This window comes from Oryctolagus cuniculus, chromosome 11 (genome assembly GCF_964237555.1).
Source record: "Oryctolagus cuniculus chromosome 11, mOryCun1.1, whole genome shotgun sequence".
NCBI classification, from domain to species: Eukaryota; Metazoa; Chordata; class Mammalia; order Lagomorpha; family Leporidae; genus Oryctolagus; species Oryctolagus cuniculus.
The window spans coordinates 29,919,051-29,943,337 of record NC_091442.1 but is presented as its reverse complement, the minus strand read 5'-3'; the positions used below and the strand labels follow the sequence as shown (position 1 = coordinate 29,943,337).

General features: G+C 57.1%; 1 protein-coding gene across 8 annotated transcripts in view; it reads left to right on the top strand.

The window, feature by feature from the left end:
* The first annotated feature begins 882 nt into the window (after positions 1-882).
* Positions 883-24,287, top strand: part of RASSF2 (Ras association domain family member 2) — a 37,041-nt gene continuing 13,636 nt past the window's right edge. Inside the window, exons 1-5 of one of the 8 annotated variants that reach the window (XM_051845283.2) lie at positions 883-980; positions 2,051-2,125; positions 17,641-17,729; positions 21,011-21,086; positions 23,478-23,629. In XM_051845283.2, coding sequence (XP_051701243.1) covers positions 17,671-17,729; positions 21,011-21,086; positions 23,478-23,629 — 287 coding nt within the window. In that variant the 5' untranslated portion in view covers positions 883-980; positions 2,051-2,125; positions 17,641-17,670. Of the gene's footprint in view, positions 981-1,065; positions 1,311-1,600; positions 1,830-2,050; positions 2,126-7,547; positions 7,619-17,640; positions 17,730-21,010; positions 21,087-23,477; positions 23,630-24,287 lie in introns of those variants that run through there. The other 7 variants (XR_007919383.2, XM_051845285.2, XM_051845284.2 and 4 more) reach the window with 7 other exon arrangements.

The window sequence follows — 24,287 nt, the reverse complement described above, 5'->3', positions numbered from 1 at the left end:
AAAGGACAGGAGCTTCACAGCAAAGAGGCTCCAGCGGGGAACAGGAAGGCGAGAGCTTCGTGCTTCGAGCCCCCAGCACGGGCTGCAAACCCCCGAGGATACTTTTCCCCGGTGCAAGACGTCGCCCTGCTCCCGGGCGCGGAGCATTCTCAGCACCGCCCCACAGCTGCACTTCGGGCTCTGCAGACTTGCACCGGGCCGAGAGCGGATCCCCATGTGCGACATTGTTTCTAAGGGAGACGCATTCCAAGATGCAAACAATGTGCGGCGCGAAGAACGCTCCGCTTCCAGGCGGGGTTGGGGCTTGGCCACCCTGCACCCTTAGGACCCCTTCCTCTTGGGCGGGGGGAGATGCTGCAAGGTGGGCGGCAGGGAGAAGGTGGGATTCTGATAAGAGAACAGGAAACTCGCATCCGGGGTGCTCCAGGGCCTCCCGTGCCCTGGAAGCCCCCGGGCGGGAAAGATGGACAAAGAAACTTGGCCTCGGTCGTGCTTCGCTGTCACGTCTGCCAGCCCGCCACGGCGCAGGGGCCCACTAGCCGGCGCCCGGCTCAGACCTTGCCGGGAAAGGGTCGCGGTGTCAGGAAGGAGAAGCCCCCTTATCCTCTGCCCGGGGCAGGGGGGATCCGGGGCGCTCCAGGTGGGCTCGGCGGGCGTGGGCGTGGCTGTCACAGTGCCGGGCGCGCCCGGGAGCCCGGGAGCCGGGTCAAGTCTGCACCCCGCTGGGCGAGGGCAGCGGCGATGGAGCGGCGGGGGACCCCTCCCTCCGCACCCCCGCACGGCCGCCCCCTCCCACCCCTGCCGCCAGCCCGGAAGAAGCGTGGGCCGCGGGAGCCGGGACGCGCAGCCACAGCTTTGTCTGGGAGGGAGGGGAGAAGCTCCGCCCCCGGCGGGGAGGGGAGGAGGAAGAAAGGCGAGGGCAGAGGGTGCGGGAGGGATGGCGGGCGAGAGAAAGAGGGGGGAGCGGACGCGCAGACCCGGTAGGCTGATCAAGGCGGAGGGGGAGGAGGGAGCGCGAGGCTGGGCGAGGGGAGGGCGGGGCGGGGCGCCCGACCCCCACCCACCCTGCCCCTGGGGTCGGAGCCGGGCCTGAAGACCGCTGACAGAGGCGCGGCTGAGGCAGCTCCCCGGCCCCGGCACCCCCGCTTTCCAACTCCACGGTCCCCGCGGCGAGCGCGGGGTGCAGCTCGCCCGGGACGCAGGCAAGGCGCGGGGCGCAAGGTGCAGGGCTCGGCAGTCCTCTCCCCCGAGTCCCTCGCCTCGCCCAAAGTTTTCTGGCGGTGGCCCCTGCTTCCAGTCCGGGTCAGCGGGTCAGTCCTCTCCTGCCCCTGCGCTCCTCCCTCCTCCCGCAGCTGCGGGCCTTCCCGGGCTTGCGGACTCACCCCCACCCCTCATAGACCCCGCAGGCACCCGGCCCTAGCCCGCCCGCCTTCCGGCCGCAGAAAGTTGTGGCTACGAGCCGGTCCTCTCCTGGGATCCCTGGGGGGTCCATCCTTCTCTGTGCGCCAAGGGTGGAGGCGGGAGTGCGCCCCCACCCGTCCCCAGGGGCTCCGGGTCTCCCGGGCGGCAGGTGCAGGGATAGGCAGGCCCGTACATCCGCGGCGAGTCCCCGACCTCTATCCTCCCCGCTTCTTCCCTGCGCGACCGACGGGGCCCCAGAGGCGAGTTCCAGTCCCCGGCGCGGGGAGGCGGCGCACCCACGTCTCCTTCTGCCTCGGGTCCCCTGGTTCTCGGGGCACTTCCCTTTTTCGGTCTCCCAGCTCGCTTCCGAGCTGGTGCCGGAGGTCGCTGGGGATTTCGGCGTAGCGTCCTCTCTCGCCCGGAGCGAGGCAGGTGCCTAGGGCGGCCTCAGGCCACTTCTGCATTTTCAGCGCTTACTTTGCACTCAGCTCTAAGCTCGCGGCGCCCTGGGGACCGCAGAGTGGCGGTGGCTCTGTTTAAGCTCTTGGGGGGTAGGGAGGGAAGAGGAGCTGCGAGAGTCCTGCGCCGCAGGGACAGCAGACCCCGCACACAGTACTAATCAGCGCTGCTGCGCGCCCTTTATTCGCAGGTGTCCGGAATCCGCGGGTCTAGCACGTGTTCTCCGGGGGCGCAGAGACAGGGGACGCAGCCGGCCAGCGTTACAGTAAGTCCTGGCGGTGATTGTAGGAGCGGCTGAGCTGACAGGAGTTTCTCCTGGAGGGGACTCAGCTCCTGCCACTGTTGATTCTGGGATCATGGGGAGAAAGAACTAGAAACCATAATTGTTTCAAAAGGGGAAAGGCAGCCAGGGGGGCCTAGGGTGGAATCCCAGGTTGAATGGAACTTGCAACTTTTTCTGCAGGTGGAAGAATGAAACTTCTCATGGTCAGACACATTGGGTCGCTTGAGGAGAATTCATGTTTTTCAACTTGTAGCCAAATGCTGAGGTGTCCCACAGAAGTGGGGCCATAGGCAGGCCACTGGGCCCTTGGCCTTAGCAAAGATTGGGACCTGACTTGTAATCTGCCTGGGCACTGGGGAGTGTGGGCAGCTGGGGTTTGTGATTCCCTGTGCTGGGGAGCCTGGGAGGTGAGCCCTGTTTGCCAGGGGTGGAGTCCAGGGGAGACCCGAGATAATTCCTGGGGTACAGCTTATATATATCCTGGGTAATCCACTTCCCTCATTGTGTGTGGTGGAAATCAGGTTAGAATAATGGGGGGAGAAACCTGAGAAGCCTGGCGGGAGGAGCCCCTGGTCGTGCTTCCTTCAGGGACAGGTGTGTGTGTGTGTGTGTGTGTGTGTGTGTAGGGGTGCCTGTGTGTGTGTGTGTATGTGTGTATGTAGGGGTGCCTCTGTGTGTGTGTGTGTGTGTGTGTGTGTGTGTGTAGGGGTGTCCTCTGCTTTTAGCCAAGCAGGCCAGAGCACGGGCTGTACCTGCACCTGCTCCAACTCCGGCCAGCATCATCCCCACCTTCACAGGGGCAGTGTCCACTTTGTCCCTGGGCGCCGCAGTCCATCTCTCTCTGCATCTCTGCGCGGCTTCTGCTTGGAGACTCAGACTTTCTCCCCAGTTTGTGTTCTCTTCAGAGAACTTCATTGCAAGCCCTGGGCTCTCTCTTCCTTACCTTCCAATGCTGGGGCTCGCTCGCCTGAGTCTGCTTTTGTTTCTGTTTCCTGGTGCCCCGGAGCCAGTCTTCGTGTCTCTGCTCTGTGCGTGAGCTGCTTAGCAATGGCTGAGAGCGTCGACTGGAGAGCTGCCCGGGGCTGAGCATCTTGGCACCGCAGCTGCCTCAGAGGGCTGGCCAGAAAGGGGAGCTGTCAGCAGAGCGTGGGGGACCTTGGCTGGGGAGTGTGCTCCGGCCTCTTTGGGATGCTTTGGCAGGAAGTAGCCTCACTGTACGGGAGGTGGGGACAGAGAGTCAGGGCCAGGTTGCCAGAGAGGCTGGGAAGTGGAGCGAGTGATGTCAGGAGTGGCCCCAGGACTTGCTTAAGTCTTGCCCTTCCCGTGCGCACGTACCAGTGCAGCTACGTCCTTGGAATAGAACAGGACTTCCAGTCCCTGTCTTCCAGCTGTGGCTGCAGAGTGGCTGCAGCTGGGATTATAAAGCCCCAGGTGACAGTCCCTCCTGTCATGCATCACAGCCCAGGCCAGCTGTTTACCCCACTGACACACTGTCCCATGAACACCTCCCTGCTTCCCAGAAGAATTTTAAAAGAGTCTTGGAGGTGGGGCAAGCTCCACCAGTCTGTGATTGCCGGTGTCGCTTACTTGGCCTGCTTGTGGGTTCCTGTGGGGGATGTGGAAGGGGCAGGAGGCCCAGGGCACATGGGGCACAGTAAATAAGGACATCCTCAGACTGGGCTGGCTGGGCCACCAGTGGGTCATTTTTGATCCTCCCCAGGATGGCTGACTCCGGAGCCTATAATCAGGCTGATGCAGCTGTCTGGGATGATAGCTTGGCACTGAGGAGCTCCTGCCCCAGGCAACCACATCTGAAGCAGAGAGGGCACCCCTCATACGAGAAGGGGGCCAGGACGGGCGTTCAGCTGATTCACGTGGGATGGGCACAATGGCTCAGAAGGGCTTTTCCTATTCCTGTGAGTGATCAAAACTGCCCCCAGAGATAGCTTGTGCTTTCCCTGGCTGGCTCTGTCCAAAGCAGTTTGGCAAAGGAGGCACTTTGCTTCGCTCAGCTAAGTGCTCTGTTAACTGCTCATTTCTCCAAGTGTAACGAAAAGAGCATTGAATGGCGCTTGGATTGCATTCTCCCGTTTCCTGGCTGCAGGAGACTGGGCACAGTGATGGCTGTGGTCAGCTCCCTCTGTCCATGTCCTTGTGGCCACACCAATGGCTGATGGGAGAAGGCCTACAAAGACTTCAGCTCTCTTGCCTTGCCATTGGGTTAACTTTGGGTTGTGTTCTTTGCTGTCTTGTTTTATTTTTTGAAAAGATTTACTTATTTATTTGAAAGGCAGAGTTAGAGAGAGAGAGAGAGAGAGAGAGATCTTTTATCTGCTGGTTCACTCCCCAAATGGCCATAAGAGCCTGCAGTGCCATATTCCACACTTTCCCAGTCACATTGACAAGAAGTTGGAGTGAAAGTGGAGCAGCTGGGACTTGAACTGGCACTGATACGGGATGCCAGCATCACAGGCGGCAGCTTAACCCGCTGCGCCACAATGCCGGCCCTTCTTTGCTGTCTCTGGTGAGTTCTCTAGTAGGGCTGACGCCCAGTTGTTCAGGACGGCTGCTCCCTTCACGGGCTGCTCTCTCTCCCCTCTCCTCCCCCCCCCCCCCCACTTTGCACTTGCACTTGGATCCTTGTCTCCATGTCTACCTCTCGGGCAACCAACCCAAGGCAAGCTTTAATCTGTTGTTCAGATCCAGCTCCCTGCTGATGCGCCTGGGAAAGCAAAGGATGGCCTGAGTGCTTGGGACTCTGCCACCCATGTGGGAGTTCCGGATGGGGCTCCTGGCTCCTCCTTTGGCCTGGCCCAATCCTGGCTGTTGTGGCCATTTGGAGAGTGAACCGATGGATTAAAGATATCTCTCTCTCTCTCTCTCTCTCTCTCTCTCCCTCCCTCTCTCTCTGTAACTCTGCCTTTAAAATAAATAAAATAGAACTTCGGAGAAAAAAGTCATTTAAAGGCTCAGTTTTCCCAACCAAGAGAGGAAAATGAGAATTAACTATCTCAGCGAGATTATAAAGATAAATGAGCTATCATCTATACCCTGGCAGGAGGCCTGGCGCATAGCAGATACTCAGGAAAACACTTGCTCCCTTCTAGGTTCACATAGAAGGGGCCTGGGATGGATTTGAGAATGTGGGTTGTGGTAGAACATGGAGAGCTACAGTGCTTAGGAGAGGGAGGTTATCCTTAGGTTAGGCGAGGAAACCAAGTCCAGGTGACTGCAGCCTTCATACCCAGGTGGTGAGTGTGATGTGCTGGGGTTTAACAACCAGCCCTTAGAAGAGTGGGAGGGCAAGCCTTGCTCCGCGGTGTTCGCCACTTTCTGTGGTGTAAATACTCCCATCACAGTGACTTCAAGGCATCAACATGGCGCCTCTGAACAGGGACCAGGGAAGAGTGTGTACCATCAGCTCCTGAGAGCCTGTGGGAGCTGCCCCAGCACTCTTGTGGCACGACTGAGCTGGGCTCGCAATGGGAGGGGAGGATGAGAACTTTATGAGGTGTCCAAAACTTCTTCATCCAACCGGCTGAGTCACTGTGGGCAGAGCACTCCTGGGACTCGCATAGGATTATTGGAATGTTTGCTCTCTCCCCACGTCCAAGGCAAGAGATTAGATGATCGCACAGATCACTCCTGGCTTTGGTCTCTTTAGGAAGAGCCTTTTGCCGCCAGCTTCTGTCCAAGCAAGAGCAAAACCTTTAACAACAGAAAACCTGTCAAGTGCCCACACTAGGGATACCTCCCTGGGGGCAACGAGCGCTGGGCCATTCTCAGATCCTTCCGGATGGACAAGGGGATTTGTCAGGCATTAACCTGGTATACCTCTGCCCTCGTTGTATGCCAGTTTCACTTTATGAGGCGTGGAAGAGCCCCAGAGGAGGCTGGGAGTTGGGGAGGAAGGGCTGGTAGGGCAGCCCCCACCTGTCTGAACCACTATGCAATGTCCTAGACACCCACGTGTCCTAGACACAAGTCTGTGTGGAGGGAGGAGGCGCCTACAGAGCTCAGCCTCCCTGGTGCAGTCTTACTCTGAACGCTCTGACTCAGCAGTCCCACCGGTAGGGATTCTTATCCTAGATATACAACTGGACAAGTACAGAAAATACCGGTGTGGTACCATTTGTGATAATGACAGCATCACCAACAAATGGAGACTAAATTCCAGCAATTGCAAGTTAGCTAATGATGGTGGAGATGATCTATCTATCTATCTATCTATCTACATGAACTGGAACTAATAGATGTGTTCCATACCCATTAACATGGAAAACTTCAGTTTCTAGGAGGCGGGTCACCAAATAGTGTGCCATCTTTGTACCATGTATCCCTCATTCATTCTGACACCTAGAAGGACCTAAGACAAAATGTTCAGAGTGATTGTCTCTGGGCGGCAGGACTCGGGGAGATTTTTTATCTTCATGTTTTCGGTTCATAAGTAGTCATTTATTTTCATTTTTAGTTGTGGTAAAACATGCACATCATAAAAATTAGCCCTTTGAGCCACTCCAAGTGTACAGATAGTGGCCTCAGGTGCATTTGCAATGTTGTGCGACCATCACCACTGTCCTCTCCGGCACTCTCCGTCATCCCCAGCAAAAATTCTGTGCTCGGACAATAGTTACCTCTCCCATGCCTCACTCCTCCAGCCCCAGTCACCTGCCTTCCATCCACTCTCTTCATGAACGAGCTGGGAAGCAGATCTTGGGGCTGTCTTCAGGGGTCCGGCATGGGCCCAGTGGCACTTCCCTGTGGTGCCTTGTTCTGTGGCAGGTGCTGTGAGTCCCTGGTTACGTGAGCCCCCCATGGAGGCCAGGGAGTTGGTGAGGGTGTGGGCCTGGGAGGGCTCTGTCCAGTGGGTGCCTGTGCTCCTGGTCCCAGGCTGCGAGGGGTGTGCAAAGATTTTACAGACAGCCTGTGAAGAAGTTCTGCTTCTCCCAGCAGAGCTGGTCACGGGCTGACTATGAATGTGGCATTGTGGAAAACTTCCCCTCTGCCCCCTGGAATGTTCTGGAAAGCCCCTGGTAGACCATCTCAGACACTACGAAGGATCTGAGATCTGCTGTGTGAGGGTGGGTTTCCTGAATGTGTGGCTGGGTGTGTTCCAAGGGTGAGGGAGGGTGGGTGCAAGACAGCCCCACGATGGCTGATCCCAGGAGGCCCTTCCTTCCCTCTCCCCTCCTCACTGCTTCTCAAGCCCAGGGAACCCCCCGCCTTCCCTGGGGAGTGGCCGATGCCAGTCATCGGGCTTTGGGGTTTCCAGTCCTGTCCCCTACAGCAAGTGTGTGGAGCACAGCCCGGGATCTGTGCACACGAGGCTCGGCGTGTCCGCCCGCAGCACCAAACAAGGAAGTGTTGGGGTCCCCTGCAGCAGAGGATGTGAGGTCAGAGATGGATCTCGGCGAGGCCTGTGACTTGGAAACACTGCAGTAAACAGGAAGTGTGGCCATCGCAGAACCTGTGCCGGTAGGAAACGGGGGCGGGGGGGGGGCTGGGGCAGCCCCTCCTCACCTGCCCGGGTCAGGCTGCAGGGACACAGGCCCGGGCCCTGCCTATGGGAGGGGCTCCACTGAAGCCCTGTGGTTACAGGACAGGAAGAAAGCTTCCTTGGCCCTTCCCCGGTAGGACAGCCGAGCTACCCTAGAAAATCACCCTTGGCAAGCTGGTGCCTGGCTCAGCCAATAAGCTGCCCCTCGGGAAACCCACATCCCAAATCAGAGCGCCTGGGTTTGAGTCCGATTCCAACTTCCTGCTGATTCGCACCCTTGGGAGACAGCAGTGATGGCTCAAATAGTTGGGTCTCTGCCACCCACATGTGGGAAACCTGGGTTGAATTCTGGGCCCCTGCTTTCAGTGCGGCCCAGCAGACATTGGAGAAGTGAGCAAGTGCGTGGGAGCATTCTCAGCGTCCCTCCTCCTCCCTCTCCCCCTCCCTCCCCTTCCCTCCCTCCTACCCTCTCACCCCTCCCTCTCTCCCCCTCCCTCTCCCCTCCCTCTCTCCTACCCTCTCCCCTCTCTCCCCCTCCCTCTCCCCTCCCTCTCTCCCCCTCCCTCTCCCTCCCTCCCTCCCTCCCCTTCCCCTCTCTCCTTCCCTCCCCTTCCCCTCTCTCCCCCTCTCCCTCCCTCTCTCTCTCCCTCTCTCCCTCCCTCTCTCTCTCCCTCTGCTTTTCCAATAAGAATTGACAGAATAGCCACCAGTTTTGAGAACTCCAGGACAGGGAACGTCCTGTTGTGTTTGCTTTACTGGGACTCGTGTCCCCACCAGTGTCCCACTCTCACCTCCGGCTAAACCAGCCACATGGAATTTCTCCCTTGGAAGAATCTCAGCTCATTACCGGCTAAACCATGTACATTTTGGCAGGGTCCTCTGGTTGATGGTGGTCGAGGCACAGCCCAGGGAGGCGGATGGGACCAGACCCTTCCCTGGGGGATGGACATTGTAGCTCTGATTTCTCTGAGCATGAGCCTGAATTCTACACACACACCTCCCCCTCCCACATACACACACCCAGACGTGTGAACCATACCGCACCCCACCACCCATACACACGGACATGCACCCCCCCCCACCCCCCACCTACCCCTTACACACACTATACTCCTCTATCCCACCCACACTCACACACAGCATGCAGTGCCCACTACACACATACACAGCATGTGCACACACTCACCCCTGCACCCCCAGCTGCCAATCACTGGGCCAGCACACCTGCCCCTCCCCCACCCTCGCAGCTTTCCTGCCTGGAGTTGTCACTTCCCACAGGCCTTTGCTTTGCTCTCCTCCAGCTTAGCTGTTCTCTAGGAAGAGGCCCTGGGCCTCTGGGTTTCCTTGTGAACAAAAACCCCGAGGTCAGAGCTGCTGGGGCGGCCCTGGCAGTGGGGGAGGGTGGGCTCACCAGACCTGTGCTTGCCTGGGTGCCCGGGGGAGACTTCCCTGGTCCCCGACCTGGCCACTGCTTGCTGTGTGGAGCTGGAGGCTGCCCTTGGGCACTTCCTCAGATTCTGTGCTCACTGCACTGGGGAATTCAGGGACCCTACCCCCCAACCCACCCCAACAACACCCCCTCCCCCAAGCCAGTTCCGCACCCACAGGGGCCGCCTGGGGGATGGGAGGCACATAGCTGTGGCTGGTGTATATCAGGTGCTGAGGCTTTTCCCAGGGTTCCAGTGGTGATGGTTTGTGGGGCCTGTGAGGAGGAGTAGTTTGTTGCCTACACCGGTGCTGTGAGACCTGGAGTCGGGGGCTCTGTGGCTCCTGAGTGGGGACCTGCGGTGCTGGGGCTCCTGCCCGGCCCCACAGGGTCTGCTCATCTGTCCCATAGCTTGTCCCAGGGCCTGTCCCTCTCCCTGCTCCCTCCCCCAGGACTGCTAGTTCCCTGGACCCAGCTGTGAGCCAGGCACGGCAGAGGGAGCACCAGGCATCAGGTGGCACGTGACCTGGGGCAGATCACCTGACCTCTGGGCCCTTCCGTCTGCTCAGCTGTGAAATGCTGAAAGTAGGACCCCCCCCCCACCCCCGTGGGCTCCTCTAGGACCTAGGATAAGGCGGTACCCCCCCTCCCCAGCCCCGGGAGCTCAGGAAAAGGCCCAGACCCTACCCTGGAGTTGCTGGATAAGAATCGGGGCCAGGGAGTAGACAGGAATCTGTGTTTTACAATTTTATTTGTGTGTGTGTGTGTGTGTGTGAGAGAGAGAGAGAGAGAGCACTTTCCCACCTGCTGGTTCATTCTCCAAATGCTTGCAACCTCGGGGCTGGGTCAGGAGCTAGGAACTCGATCCAGGTCTCCAGTGTGGGTGGCAGGGAGCCAATTGTTGGAGCCATCCCTGCTGCCTCCGGGGTCTAAGCATTAGCAGGAAGCTGGAGTCAGGAGTCAGAGCCGGGAATCGAACCCAGCCACTCTGATGTGGGATGTGGGCGGCCTCACCAGTGCCCTAGCCTGTGGGTCGTGCCACACCCACCCCAGCACATGGCTTGTGAAGGTCCCTGGGGGCTCTGTGGAGCTGTGTGCTTTTCCACCTGCTTCCAGAGGTGCTGTCCCTTCTGGAGGCAGTGCCTGGCAGCTTCTTTCCACACACCTCCCCGCCCCCTCTGATGCTTAAAATTCTTTTGGGCTGGGGAGCACTTTCCTCCTCGATCCAAGGGCACTGGGGAAGTGGAGTGCCTTTCCTGGGGACACTTGACCTTCATGTTCCCCAGGGAGATCCTCTCCCGGGCAGAGCAGCATAGTTGGCAGTGTGGTGGCAGGTGGGGCGGACAGGTGTCTTGTTTCATTTGAGGCAGCCTGAGGTCTGGGCACACTCAGGTTCGGGAACAACAACATGGGGTCTCTCATCTCTAGATCTTGGCAGGGCCCCAGCCTGCAGCTCAAGGCTCCTTCCTCGTGTGGTGCAAGGGGACTGGGGTTTCCTGTTGGCCGTGGACTCTCTCCTTCCTGTCCTAGTGTGCAGGGGGGCTGGAGTGCAGGGGACTCAGCCCCCATCTGCTTCCCAGATTCCCTCAGGAGGCCTGACCTAGGGGGCCTTTTACACCGCAGTGTGCAACACTGTGTCAAATAACTTTCTTCTACAACCTAGCAGGTGTCAGTTGCCCTCAGAGGGAAAGGCGGGGCTCCAAGAAGAGGTGGGGACAGGCCCCAAAAGAGGAAGCTGCAGGCCCGGGGCGGGCACTTCCTTTGCATCAGAGCTCACATCTGGGGCAGGCCCCCGGCTCTGTGCGGCAGTGCAGGAAGGGGCACGTGCGCCAGCTCCGTGCCTTCCCCCTTGTTCCTTGGAACGGGGAGAGGGTGTTCAGTGTCCATCTCAGTTTGCGTTTAGACCTCAGCCAACAGAGCACCGTCCCTCCCACGTCTCACAGGGGCTATCTGCCTTGGTGGTGCCCCAGGCTCATGCCTGGGTCTGTGTCAGTTGCAGCCTGGACACCGGGGTTTTGGAAGCAGTCTCTTGTCCCACTCCCTGCCTTGCCCCAACCCCAGGAGGGTCGTGGGTCTGATACCCACTGAGCTCCTCTGTCCCCCACCCCATCCTTGGTTTGATCTGAGGCCTTGCCAAGTGCCTGGTGCTCAGCACTGGTCAGGAGATGGCTCTGGAGTCTGCCCCACTGGGGTCCTCCATGGAGAGCCCTCCCCTCTGCACGCTGGTCTCCCCTGGTACGGGTGGATTTTCTGAGGCTGGGGCTGCCTGGGCCCCACATCCATAGTGGGAGCTATGCTTGGGCTGGGGGTGGGCCTGGCTCCATCTGGCCAACCAGAAAGGCATTGTGGGAAACTGGCAACAAAGTCACCACCACCAAAGGCGGCTTCTGCCTCTCGTGGGACTTCCCTGCCAGGGGTCGCGCCGGTCCCTTGTGCCTTTGCCTTGTCACCCTGGGGACTTTCCGGTTGGCAGCAAGATGAGTGACAGTGAGTCTCTGGGCTGGAACAGAAGCTGTGCTGGGAAGAGCAGGCATCCCAGGGGTGCTGCACTGTGTTCTCTGGGCCCCCTGGTGGTGGGGGGAGGGGTGGAGGCACCAGCGTTTGGAGGAACCAAGAGCTAAGAACAGCAGATTCTGCTGTGCTTGCACAGAGTGCTGGCTGCCTTTTCCCACGTCCCAGAGCTCCTCGGCACGTGCTGTTGGCTCTCCCACAGGAAGCTGAGCCTGTGAATTGCAAGGCTTGGCCTGTCCCTCGTGCAGGGGGGCTGGAAGCACCTGTGAGCCGGGGCGGGGCAAAGGAAGCGGAAAGGAGGCTTTGTGCGACGGCCACAGGGCTGGGGCTGGCCCGGGGCTGGGGCATAGCCCATGGGTCCCTGGCTCCTGAGGCCTGGCTTTGCACATGCCGGGCCCGTTCCCAGTGGACGGCTGCTTCCTCCCAGCTTGGGGGTGAGCGGAGCGTGGTGACAAAGCCAGTATGTGCTTCCATCCCATACGTAGTGCAGGTGTCTGAGCCTTGCCGGCTCATGAATTGCTCCTGCCAGCAGGTGCCTGGGTTGGGGGCATCCTTCCTCCCAGGGATGGCCCCCAGCCAAGGACTGACCATGCAGGGCAACAAAGGCCTGGCCTGTCTACTCCAGGGGGCCACTGCGTAGTGTGTTTCCCCCCGCCAGAGGTCCCCGTGGGCTCAGGCAGTGCTGGCCTCCAGCTGAACCCAGGTACTCGGCTCCTTCGCAGGCCCGGCCCCACTTCCCTAGCTCCCAGCCAGTCTCCTGCAAACGCTCCCTCAGGAAGCTTTGGGCCCAAGCTCCCCCCCCCCCCCCCCGCCACAGGCTCTGCCCTAGGGGTCCCCTGACCCAAGGCAGCAGGTGGCCTTCTCTGGGCTGTGTGGAACCGGGTCTGTCCCTCAAAGACAGAATGGAAGACAGTGCGGGGGGGCCCGGGGGGGGGGCAACTGCAGGCCCCGGAGGGCATTGCTGTAGATTGGTGAGTGCTGTGAGGAAGGGCGGGCCGAGGGCCTAGGGTCTGGCCCCTGGCTCTGCCAGTACAGTGGGAACTTCCGGGGGGGGGGGGGGAGTCAGTTCTGATCTGAGGAGGGGCGTGGACCTACCCATAGAGCATGAGAAGCAGGCCCAGAAAGTCCTCAGAGGCACCGGGGAACCTTCGAGACGTCCTCCGGAGGCTTAGGGAAGGTCATGTCGCAGAGCTGTCTTTGAAGCAGGCGGGATGTTGTGGAGGAGTCTCCGCGTGGGACGCGTTAGATTCCGCTGACAGCAGTAGCATCAGCAGGTGTTTGAGGACCTGGAACATTCTCCCAAAGCATGAAGCCAGCAGTGGGCCTGATGGGCATCCCACAGGAGTCCAACATGACGAGGGCCTGGGGGCTCAGGTCCCAGGGGGGCGACCCCGGCAACATTGACAGCCGCCGGCACGTGGGCAGACAGGCTCTGTGCACAGGAGACATTCAGCACACGCGTGGCTGCCTACAGTGGCTTTTTCTAAACAGAACCGAGTAAGGTTCCTGAAGCCAAGCAGGCATTTAGTCTAGTAGTTGAGATGTGCTTGTTCCATTCCGGAGTGCCTAGGTTCCATTCCCAGCCCCAGCTCCTGACTCCAGCTTCCCTAAGAGGCGGTCATGGTGGCTGGAACAATTGGGTCGCTCTCCCAGCTGCTGGCTCTGGCCCCGGCCATTGCAGGCACTGGGGAAGTGAACTGGCAAACGGGACCAATCTGTCTTCTCTCTGTGTATTTTTTTTTTTTTTTTTGACAGGCAGAGTTAGACAGAGAGAGAGAGAGACAGAGAGAAAGGTCTTCCTTCCGTTGGTTCACCCCCCAAATGGCCACTACAGCCGGTGTGCTGCGCCGATTGGAAGCCAGGAGCCAGGTGCTTCTCCTGGTCTCCCATGCGGGTGCAGGGCCCAAGCACTTAGGCCATCCTCCACTGAACTCCCGGGCCACAGCAGAGAGCTGGACTGGAAGAGGAGCAACCAGGACTAGAACCCAGCACTCCAACTGGGACTAGAACCCGGTGTGCCAGTGCCGCAGGTGGAGGATTAGCCTAGTGAGCTGCAGCGCCAGCTCTCTGTGTACTTTTTTAAAAAGAAAGAAAAGAAAATTCCTGAGGAGTAAATCACCATGTTCTTGGAGGGGACTCAGTAGATTTCTGTATGTTTTAGATTCCCAAGAGTGGAGGCTGCACCGAGAAAATCCTTTGTATAGAACCTTTCTAGTCCCCTTCTTCCTGTCCCCTCCTTTCTCTGTGGGGTGAGCTTTGAGGGCTTTCCGTTCTGTGCCCGAGATGCCAGCCCGCATGGGACGCCTCCCTGCCTTGCTTTCTCCTTTACAAAAACATGGCAGCCATCGGTCCAAGCTCCCGAGGCATTTGGGAAGCAGTGCTTACACAGTACTTTTTTACAAGGCATTTTGGAGCCCAGGAAGGCTCCAGTAAATTCTAGATAATCACAGAGGAGGCAGAAAAGTTGCAGCTGGCCAGCCGAGGAAACCTCTCTCTCCAAGGCCACGGCTGCTGGCAGGTACCGTCAGAGGAAGTGTCCGATTGAATCCACATTCCAGCCCCATAAACCATCTTCCTCTGAGCCTTCCTTGTGCGGGGAACAATACTCTGTTTAAGGAAGAATATCAGACCTCATTCTGAGCTTCCGGCCCTTTGTGGCTGCTGCTCTGCTTCACGTCTCTGTAAGTGTAGCTGGGTGTTTTGGCAGGCTGGGGCAGCCCGTGGTGTGTGGCGCTGTTTGGGAAACTTGTCCAGAGAGATGCACATGTTCCGGGTAGGCAAAGGAGGGGCTGGGTCCTCTCTCACCTGTAGCTTCACTTCTACCACGTGGTGGGCTGGGGAAGTATTCTCTTAAGACTGCTTCCCCCTAAGAAAGGTGGGGGGAATTTGGGCCAGGGATGAGGATGGGGCCCGTGAGGTTAGAGGTTGGGGTTTGTAGCTATGGCCTCGGTTAGACAACTCACGGGTGGAAAGTGATTGAGCCCTAGAGAATTCCCACATTTGGGGATCTTAGACTGCTGGATTTGTATCAACCTGGTACATTTAAAAAGTCTTGAGAAAGCTTGAGCATCTTTTCTATGATTTATTAACGATCTGCATTCCTTTTCCATGAAGTATTTATGATTTTCCTTTGCCTATTTTTTAAAAAGTGTTAGACCTTTTTCTTACTGATTTATTAAAACCCTTTATATATTAAGGACATTTGCCTTTTTTTGTCATATGTGTTATATATTTCCTCCCTATTTGTCATTTGCCTTTTGACTTCATATTGGGCACATTTTTTCCTAAATAAAAGTTAAAATTTTTATAGACTAGTATGAAGTTTTTGGATTTGGGGTCTTGGATAGGAAGATTTTTCTACTTCAAGTTTAAATCTATCTTACGTTTCTTCTTTTTTTCTTTTTTCTCTTTAAATTTATTTATTTTGGGGCCAATGCTGTGGCGTAGCAGGTAAAGCCACCGTCTGCAGTTCCAGCATCCCATATGGGTGCTGGTCAAGTCTGCCCCTGCCTCTCTGTAACTCTGGCTTTCAAATAAGTCTTTATTTATCTGAAAGGCAGAGTTAGAGCGGGGGGTGGGGGGAAAGAATCTTCAATAAGCTGGTTCACTCAATGGCTGGAGCTGGGCCAGGCTGAAGTGAGGAGCCTGGGTCTCCCTCATGGGTGGCAGGGGCCCAAGCACTTGGGCCATCTTCTGCTGCTTTCCCAGGCCATTAACAGGGTCTGGATCGGAAGTGGAGCAGCCGGGACTGGGAACTTGACTGTTGCACTCAAGCAGGCACCCCTGTGCCCCAGTGCTGACCCGGCTCTATTTCTGTGTGCTCCGTTATTTCATTGATCTGCTTGCTTTTCTTGTTTTAATAACTGCAGAAAAGACTTAAGTTCTGTAATTGGTGTTCTCAGTGAATGGCAGAGGACATGAAAGCGGGAATGCATGTCTGAGGAGCGGGGCAGGTCGCCCTCAGAAATGACCAAATTACGGGTTTGGTGGAGGCGGTGGACACAAGAAAAGGGACTTGCAGAAGTGCAGTCAGCGAGGTAGAAGGTTAGCTGCAGGCCTCCGAGAAAACAGATGACGATTCTGGGGACAAGGGGCTGGAGACCTGGAGGATGGCTGCAGGGATGGGTGAGTGGCTGGGTAGATTGATGGGTGAGTGGGTGGGTAGATGGGTGAGTGAATTGATGGGTGAGTGGGTGGGTGAATTAATGGGTGGGTGGGTGTTTGAGTAGATGGGTGGGTAGGTGGGTGAATTGATGGGTGGGTTGCAGGAGAGATAGGTAGAGAGTGCTAGTGGAGGTGACGAGAGATTTCAGAGGAAGATCTGACAATGGAAGAGAGAGGAGATGACCAGAGAAAGAATAGATTAACATTTCCTCTGTACAGAGCGGGGAGGGCTGTCAGTGGCCGGGCGCCACTCATCTGGTTCCTACTGCAGCCCGGCTGTAGAATTGGCACTGGTGGAAGTCCCTTGTGACTTCGTGTGGTTTCTTTTGGGGCTGCTCCTGGCTTCCCATTCGTGGGCTCTTACCCCAGCTCTGCTGACTGCGGCCTCCTTGAGGCACCTGGTTTTCCAAGCTTCCGGGGTTCTGTGTCCCCTCTGCTTCCCCTCCTCCCCCCTGCCAATGCCTGACCTGCGGGCGTCAGTTCCTCCAAGCCCTGCCCTTGGCCCTGCCCCTGTACCTCGTCTTGCCTCTGGACCTCATTTGTCCTCCTGGCCTCGGGTACCAGGGCTCCCTCCCTGGGAGCCCTCGCTATTGCTCTCCTGGGCCCTAGATCAACCCGTCTGCTCCTTGTCTGCGCCAGGGGGTTCTGTGGGCCTGCCTCAGGCTTCTGCCAACGGGCCCGGGGACGAGGCCCCTCCAGCATCGCTGGTGTCCTCATGGGCAGCGTGGATGTCCTCCAGGCCTTGGCCTGGAGCCCTGCATCTCGTCCAGCAGCGTTGCCCTCCTCCAGGACGTTCTAGCCACGCGTCACAGCTGTTCCTCTTTCCGGCAAACACCCTGGGCTCTATTGTTTCATCTCACTCTCCCCTTCTTTGGCTCAGGTCCGGGAGTGCCCTTCCATGTGCGTGGTAGCTATTCTCCTACCATCTTTGGAGAAATTCACTGGAGAATTTCACCCATTTTTGAATTGGATTGTTTGTTTGAAAGAGAGAAAGAGACAGAAAGAGAGGTCTTCCATCCACTGGTTCACACCCCAAATGGCTGTATTGGCAAGGGCTGGGCCAGGCTGAAGGCAGGAGCCAGGAGCTCCATCCAGGTCTGCCATGTGGTTGCAGGGGCCCAAGCACTTGTGCCATCCTCCGCTGCTTTCCCAGGTGCATTAGCAGGGAGCAGCCTGGACGTGAACCGGTGTCTATCTGGGGTGCCAGCACTGCAGGTGGGGGCTTTACTCCGTATGCCACAACGCCGGCCCCGTGTACATGTATTTTAAACAAAACTGGACTCAGTTTTGTAACTTGTGTTTTCATAATGTGTTGTCATTTTCCCAGTCATTACATTGCCTTTCACGCAGTCCTATTTTCGTGACGGCCGTCGTATGTGCTGTGATTTTTGGCACCCAGCTCGACGGGGCGTCTTCAAAAAGTGCACGGACAGTGCACGTTCTGAGAAAACTTTGCATGGCGTTCAGGGCTTTCCACGTGCCAAAATAAGCTAACTTTAATTCTGTGTCTCCCGAACTTTCTGAAGTTCAAATTTGGGTATTTTGGTGATTTGCCCATCTTCAGGATCCCGGAGTAGGATCGGAGCTGTCCCCGTGAAGGTCCCATGGGGAGGGGACTGCCGTCACCCTTGGGAACAGCTGAGCCTCCGTGTTCTCTGAGGCTGGGGCATCTGTCCTCTTCCCTTCCGGTGTTTTGTCCTCAGAGGCAGCAGCCAGCAGAGCAGTGTCTCACCAGCTCAGCGTCAGCGTTGGGCAGCGTGAGCTGCTGGCCTGGGGGACAGGGACGGAAAGCCACAGGGTCCAATTCTGTGAACGTCACCCCCTCCCATTCTCTGAGGTTCTGCCAAGGTCCCAGGGATGCACCTGACCGTCACCTCTGTCTTTATCTTTTGTATACAGACCTCTTTCTGATGAGAAGAGCAAAGAAGGATGGACTACACTCCCCAAACTTCCCTCGTCCCATGTGGACAAGATAAATACATTTCCAAGTAAGACTTCTGCTTCATGCTGTGTCCCCGGTGGCCACTCCCTTGGAGGGAAGGGGGGCGTTGGGGGTGAGTGGAAGCCACTGTCAGAGTGGCCTCCTGTGCGCATCAGAGAGCCTGGGAACTTGTGTGTGTGACAAGAAGCCAAGCAGTTGAACTTGGGCCAGTGAGTGCATCAGCGTGGCTGCTGCTGTGGATGAAGCCACGTCCTGACTCCACCCCCACCCCTGCCACCAAGCCAGGGAAGCCTGGCCTGGGGAGTGAAGTGAAGGCAGAGTCAAGACCTTTGCGGGTCAGGGGTGGTTCTAAGGAGGTGCAGTCCTGGAAGGCTTCCAGGAGGAGGAGTTGGCTGGTGGCTGCTTGCTGTGGTGTGAATGTTCTGTGGTCTCTCGAGGTCCCTGTGTTGAAACCTGGCTCCCAAGATGGTGGTCTGAAGAGATGGTACTTTTTGGAGGTGCCTGGGTCCTGACCATGGCCCTTCTGCCACGTGGGGTCCTGGCCTTTACCAGGCACTGAACCGCTGGCACTTTGACCTTGAACTTTTCTACATCCTGGACTGTGTTCTGCTGGGTGGAGGCCTCCAGGTCTGTGCACTTTGTTAGAGCAGCTGGGATGGCCTGAGACGCAGCTCCGTGTCCAGCCTGAGGTCCCCCCGGGGCCCCAGGGTGCTTTGTCCCTGGGCTAAACTCGGCTCAGGTGCCCACTGCATAGAGGGAGAGGGCTCACTGTTTTTCACGCACTGAAGTCTCTTGAACTCAAACTTGCACTACGGTGAGGGGGTTGACCCAGATGGTCTTTTTCGAATGGTAAGGTTGAGGATATGTTTTGATGTCTGGCATGGGAGTTAACGTATTGGTTACTTTGCCTTTTTTTTTTTAAGTTACAGCTTTAGCTAGTTTTTTTTTTTTAAGATTTTTTCAAAATTTATTTATTTGAGAGCCAGAGTTACAGAGAGAAAGAGAGAGAGAGAGAAAGGTCTTCCGTCCGCTGGTTCATTCCTCAATTGGCTGCAACTACTGGAGCCAGGACCCAGAAGCTTCTTCTGGGACTCCCATGTGGGTGCAGGGGCCCAAGCACTTAGGCTATCCTCTAGTGCTTTCCCAGGCCACAGCCGAGAGCTGGGTCAAAAGAGGAGGACATGAACTGGCACCCATATGGGATTCCTGCGCCGTGGGTGGAGGCTTAGCCTGCCATGCCACAGCGCTGGCCATTGGTCAGTGCTAACACACACACACCCAAGCAGATAGCAACTCCACCGACACGCAGAGATAACAAGCACATTTCATTCCTAGGCCAGCTTCCTCCCTTTTTCTGCTCCTGACCTTGGGAAGGCCTCCACCGCAACTCAGAAACAAGCTTAGTTAACAGACGAAGGCCTCTGGCACACCACTGCCGGGCACGGGTTTAAACCCTGGCAGGCTTTCGCTTAGGGCATTTGGAGTCACACTGCTCGCTAATTCCTTTTGGCTTGTTCACCGTTACCCCCGTGTGGCTAGGTTGTACCCGTCAGGAGTTGCTGGGAGTTTCTGGCGGTTTTTGACTGCTGGCACCATCCAAATTCTGGGTTTGCAAGGCCTGAGCTCTGCCCCTTCTTGCCCGAGCACAGGCAGAAGCCACAGCAGCCCTGTGTCAGTCTGTGTTCTGTTGCTGGAGCAGAACACCCGGGGCTGGGAACATCCCTGACGCAAAGGGCGCGTTAGCTCACTGTTGTGGAAGTTCAAGGTTGCGTGGTGCTGACGTGAGCGTGGTTCTGCTGGGGCCCTGATGGCGGGCGGTATCCGCATGGCAGGGACACGTGTAAGAGGGAGCGATCATGTCACCACACGGGAAGCCAGCACGTGACTCAGGGCCCAGGTCAGCCTTTCCTAACAACTCACCTGCACAAGGACCAAATGAGGGCCCCAGGGCCACCCTAATCCCAGCAGGGGACTGGGCTCCTGGGGCCAGAGGCCCCCATCCTCCTCCCCACCACACTGCACCCTGGGCCTCCAGTGCATGTACCCCTAGGGACAAACCCCAGGCCTGCAGTGCAGAAACCACTCGCTTCACGTGTTCTCAGTCCTGCAAGGGATTTCCCCCATCAGAAACGGCGTGCGGGATCCTCTCTGGCCACATCCGGTCCAGCTGGGCTCCCACCCAGCACGGCCATCTGAAACCGGTACCTGGTAGCGCGCAAGGCCTGATACCAGACTTGAGATGTGGCGTTTCCAAGGTGTTTTTTTTTTTTTTTAATTTTTAAAATTTTTATTTTTCATTCTTTTTTTTTTCAAGATTTATTTATGTATTTGAAAGGTAGAGTTACACAGAGAGAGGAGGAAAGAGAGAGATCTGTTGGTTCACTCCCCAAATGGCTGCAATGGCCAGGGCTGGGCCAGGCCAGAGCCAGGAGCTTCATCCAGGTCTCCTATGCGGGTGCAGAGGCCCAAGCACTTAGGCCATCTGCTGCTGCTTTCCCAGGCCCTTAGCAGGAAGCTGGATTGGAAGTGGAGCAGCCAGGACACCAACTAGCACCCATGTGAGATGCTGGTGTCTCAGCTATCGGCTTTACCCACTATGCCACAAAGCCGGCCCCTCATTTAAATTTTTATAAACTGAAAAAGAACATTGCCCAGGCCCAGAAGCCCCTCACCCCCGCTGCTTGTCACAGCTCCCCATGGAAGGCCCTATCCCAAATCCTAACTCTGCATTTTAGGTCTTTACATAACTGAAACCATAGAATGGCCCGTGAGCTTCCTCCACCCTGTGTCTCCGTAGTTCATTCTCATTTGCGCCATGTCACTGACCACGGCTCCCTTTACTCACCCATTGCCCTGCTGATGGCAGCTGGTGGGCTGCTAAGCACAGGAGAAGGTCACGTCTCTGGAGCCCCGTCAGTGCGGTTCAGATCTCTTGCTTTCACTCTTCTGAAAAGCCCAGGAGTTTCTGAGTCCTGCGAAGGCCTATGGGGGTCGTCCACCCCTCGCTTACAGTGCCCTTGACGGCACAGAGGCCTGGGAGAGGTGCCACGGCCTGTCCCCCCGCCTGGGGGAGGTATTGCTGGGGATGCTACTTCCGTTCAGTCTGTTTCCCGGGTGGCGTTTACACTTGACCTTGGTCCTGGGGGCAGGCGGTGATGGGGGGTGGTGGCGATGGAATACTGTGGGTATTTGGGAGGGGGTGTACACACATGTAGACAGACACTCAAAGTGGGGCGACAGAGGCCTGGACAGAGGTGAGAAAGGAAAGACTTCGTTCTAACTGGTGTCACGTGGGCTGGTTACACCTGTTGTATTTCCCCCACTAAGGAATGAACTTCTCCTGCACCTCAAGACCTACAACTTGTACTACCAGGGCCAGAACCTGCAGCTCCGGCACCGAGAGGTACGGCGCCCCCAAGGGAAGGCTGGGAGGCTGTGCTGGGGACGCCCTGTCTGTCTCTGTGTCTCCTGGCTCTGAGGGACCCTGAGCTCCCTCCTGCCATAGAGACCGGCCCCTTCCTCATTTCTGGTGTTAGCCAAGGCCCCAGGGGTTCTTGGGAAGGAGGCCCCAGGCATGGTTTCGTCCTGAAAAGGAGGAGTGTTAGTGTTCAGAGACTCCCTCTGGAAGTGCAGCTGGGCAGTGTGGCTCCCGAGGGAGGGCTTCGGGGACCTCACCTGGTGCCCCCTGCACACCTCTGTGCAGGGACCTGAGGGAGCCGTAGAAGTCTTGGTGGTGACACTGGGCCATCCCCCCGCCTGTGGCTGTCTGCGGGCTGCCTTCTTGGAATGCCCTCTGGTACCCACATGACTCTCCCCATCCCCGGCCCCAAGCTAAGCTTACCCATCCCGTATCCATTTCTGTAAAGCCTGCTATCAGATAGATGTGAGTTATGAAGCCACCTGGTAGGGTAACTTATACTCAAGCGTTCTTGACTGATAAGAAGGTATGTGTAGTACCCTTCAAGACAGCCTTCTGGGTTATCAAGCTGTGGTGATTTAATCCACACGAAGGGATAGCAGATGGTGGAATTTCAGCTCCCGAGACAGGCTGGGTAAGGACAGTGTGTGGGGTGCAGTAGTCTTTTCTGTATGCCCCAAGCCACTCCAGGTAGGCCAAGTCCTATTTTGGGTTAGACTCTGCCCTCCAGTCCTGCGGTAGGACCAGCCAGAAGGCTGTATTTCACTCTCTGCTTACATAAAACCCATCTTGCCAGGATCCTCAGTGTTCTGAATTGTTCTGCTCCCCTCCTGCCCTCGTATGTCCTCTCCTTCCCCACAAGGCTTGTCCTGGAGCCCAGGCGGCTTGTTTATTGAGCAGGTGTCACGTTCACCCACGGGGCTTGTCCTAAAGATGTGCCCGTGGCCCGGGTCTGACACTCCTGGACCCTGCCACAAAGCATGGGTTCCCATAGGTTTGTCCAAGGTTGGGAGAGGAGGCCTGACCCTGTTAGGCTCTGTCCTCTAATTGTTGCTGTTTGTTTGTTTAAAGGTTAATTTTTTATTTATTTGAAAGGCAGAGTTACAGACAGGGAGGGAGACAGAGAAAGAGAAGGAGAGAGAGGGAGAGAGACGGAGAGAGACAGAGAGAAAGAGAGGTCTCCCATCTATAGTTCACTCCCCAAATGGCCACAACAGCCAGGGCTGGGCAAGTCCTAAGCCAGGAAACAGGAACTCCATCTGGGTCTCCTACCTGGATGGCAGGAGCGCAAGGACTTGGACCATCTTCTGCTGCCTTCCCAGGTGCATTAGCAGGGAGCTGAATCAGAGTGGAGCAGCCAGGACTCAAACCCACACTCCTATGGGATACCAGCATTACAGATAACTGCTTAACCAGCTGTACCTCGACACCAGCCCCCGAGTCTTCTATACCTTGGTGGTTGGGCCATGAGCAAGATTTTGCTTCTTAGACAGCTTTCCTGGGGTAGGTCCTATAGGACAGATCCTCAGAGTTTCATGAGTAAAGGGTGCGTGCTCATGAACGAAACCCACTTCTTTGGGATAGAGCATGTAACTGCCCACGTGAACCCCTTATTAGTCATCGCCTTTGGAGTATGGATTTAGAATTCCTACAGGTTTTTTTTTTTCCACCTCCTGGAGCGCTGTCATGTGGCTCGTGAGCTTATTGTAAGCACTAGGCGTCCTGTGCTTATGAGATCTGATGAATGCCGCCTCTCTGAGCTCACCGTCGCTTGACACCCTTTTAAGGAAACAGTGCGCATAGCAGAGGAGCCAGTGTTCTGCAGAATAAACTTGGGGAAATACTGCCTTAAGCCTCCTTCACCCAGCAGGTCCGATTGCTAGGTACTTGTTATAGCTAAAGACATGGTTTTCTAGAGTAGGGAGCGAGAAAGTAGCCAGTTCAAGAATTCACTTCCTTACCCTATAAATGCATACAATTATGTGTCAGTTAAAAATTTAAAATCATTTCAAAGACATTTAATGATGCTATAGTTACAAGTATTTGAAAAAAAGAATTCACTGCTTGCTTCTGTGGCAAGGGAGGTCTCACTTTGAAAGACGAGTTCTGACTCCTTTGAAGTCGTTAATGTGGAACCCACAGAAGATGTGTCTGCTGTTTGCACGGGCGGATGTGAACCTGGCACCGGCCCATGCGCTGACCAGTGAGGTCAGGGGCCGAGGCTCGCAGCAGGTTCCAGGAGCGTGTGAGTGCAGTTCATGGCCTGTGAGTGCAGTCGGGGTGCACCCATTTGGGGCGCACTAAGCGTGCCGTCATCTGTGCCCTCCACGCGGGTCGGGGCTCACCAGGCCGATGGGTCACTTGCTCTGTGGGCAGGAAGAAGATGAGTTCATCGTGGAGGGGCTGCTGAACATCTCGTGGGGGCTGCGCCGGCCCATCCGGCTGCAGATGCAGGATGACAATGAGCGCCTGCGGCCCCCTCCGTCCTCTTCCTCCTGGCACTCCGGCTGCAACTTGGGCGCTCAGGGGTGAGTGGGGCCGGGCAGGGCTGGGAGGTGCGGGGGGCCATTCTCCGTGTCCCCCAGCAGGTAAATGCCAGTTCCTTCCCGCCGCCCGGATCCTGGCCTCGGTTCCCAGCACCCCCACTGCCCCCTGCTTTGGGCTTAGGCATTTGTTGGCGTGACTGCGCCTCCGTGCTGTCACCACAGTGGCTAAGTGAGGTCAGGTTGAGCAGGGGAGGCACTGAGTCAGGGAGAATTCTGCATCTCTTCGGGGGTGTTGCCAATGACAAGCTAGGCAGGTGTCGGCCTCCCCACTGGGACCACCCCTCCTAGAGTGGCCCCGCCCTGGGGACACGGAGGGCTTGACCCTTGTGTGGACAAGAGGCATGGTCAGACCCTGTCTAGAGCCAGCCACGTGAGCGCAGCCAGGGCTCTGCTCTCTCAGGCCACACTGGAGCTGAGGCCTGGTGGGGTGGTCAGGAGCATGGAGGGAGGGGTCCCCTTGGCCAGGTCCCTATGGGAAGGTCTGTGAAGGCCCAGTCTTCCCCAGCCACCCCTGCCCTCTGTAGCCAGCTGAAGAGTGGCCCCTGGCGAGACCCTGGGACCCAGTGCCTGGCCCTGCTTTCTCCGGGAACTTGCTGATGTTGGCTGCCTTCGGGCCGGAGCCTGGGTGGAGCGTGCCGGC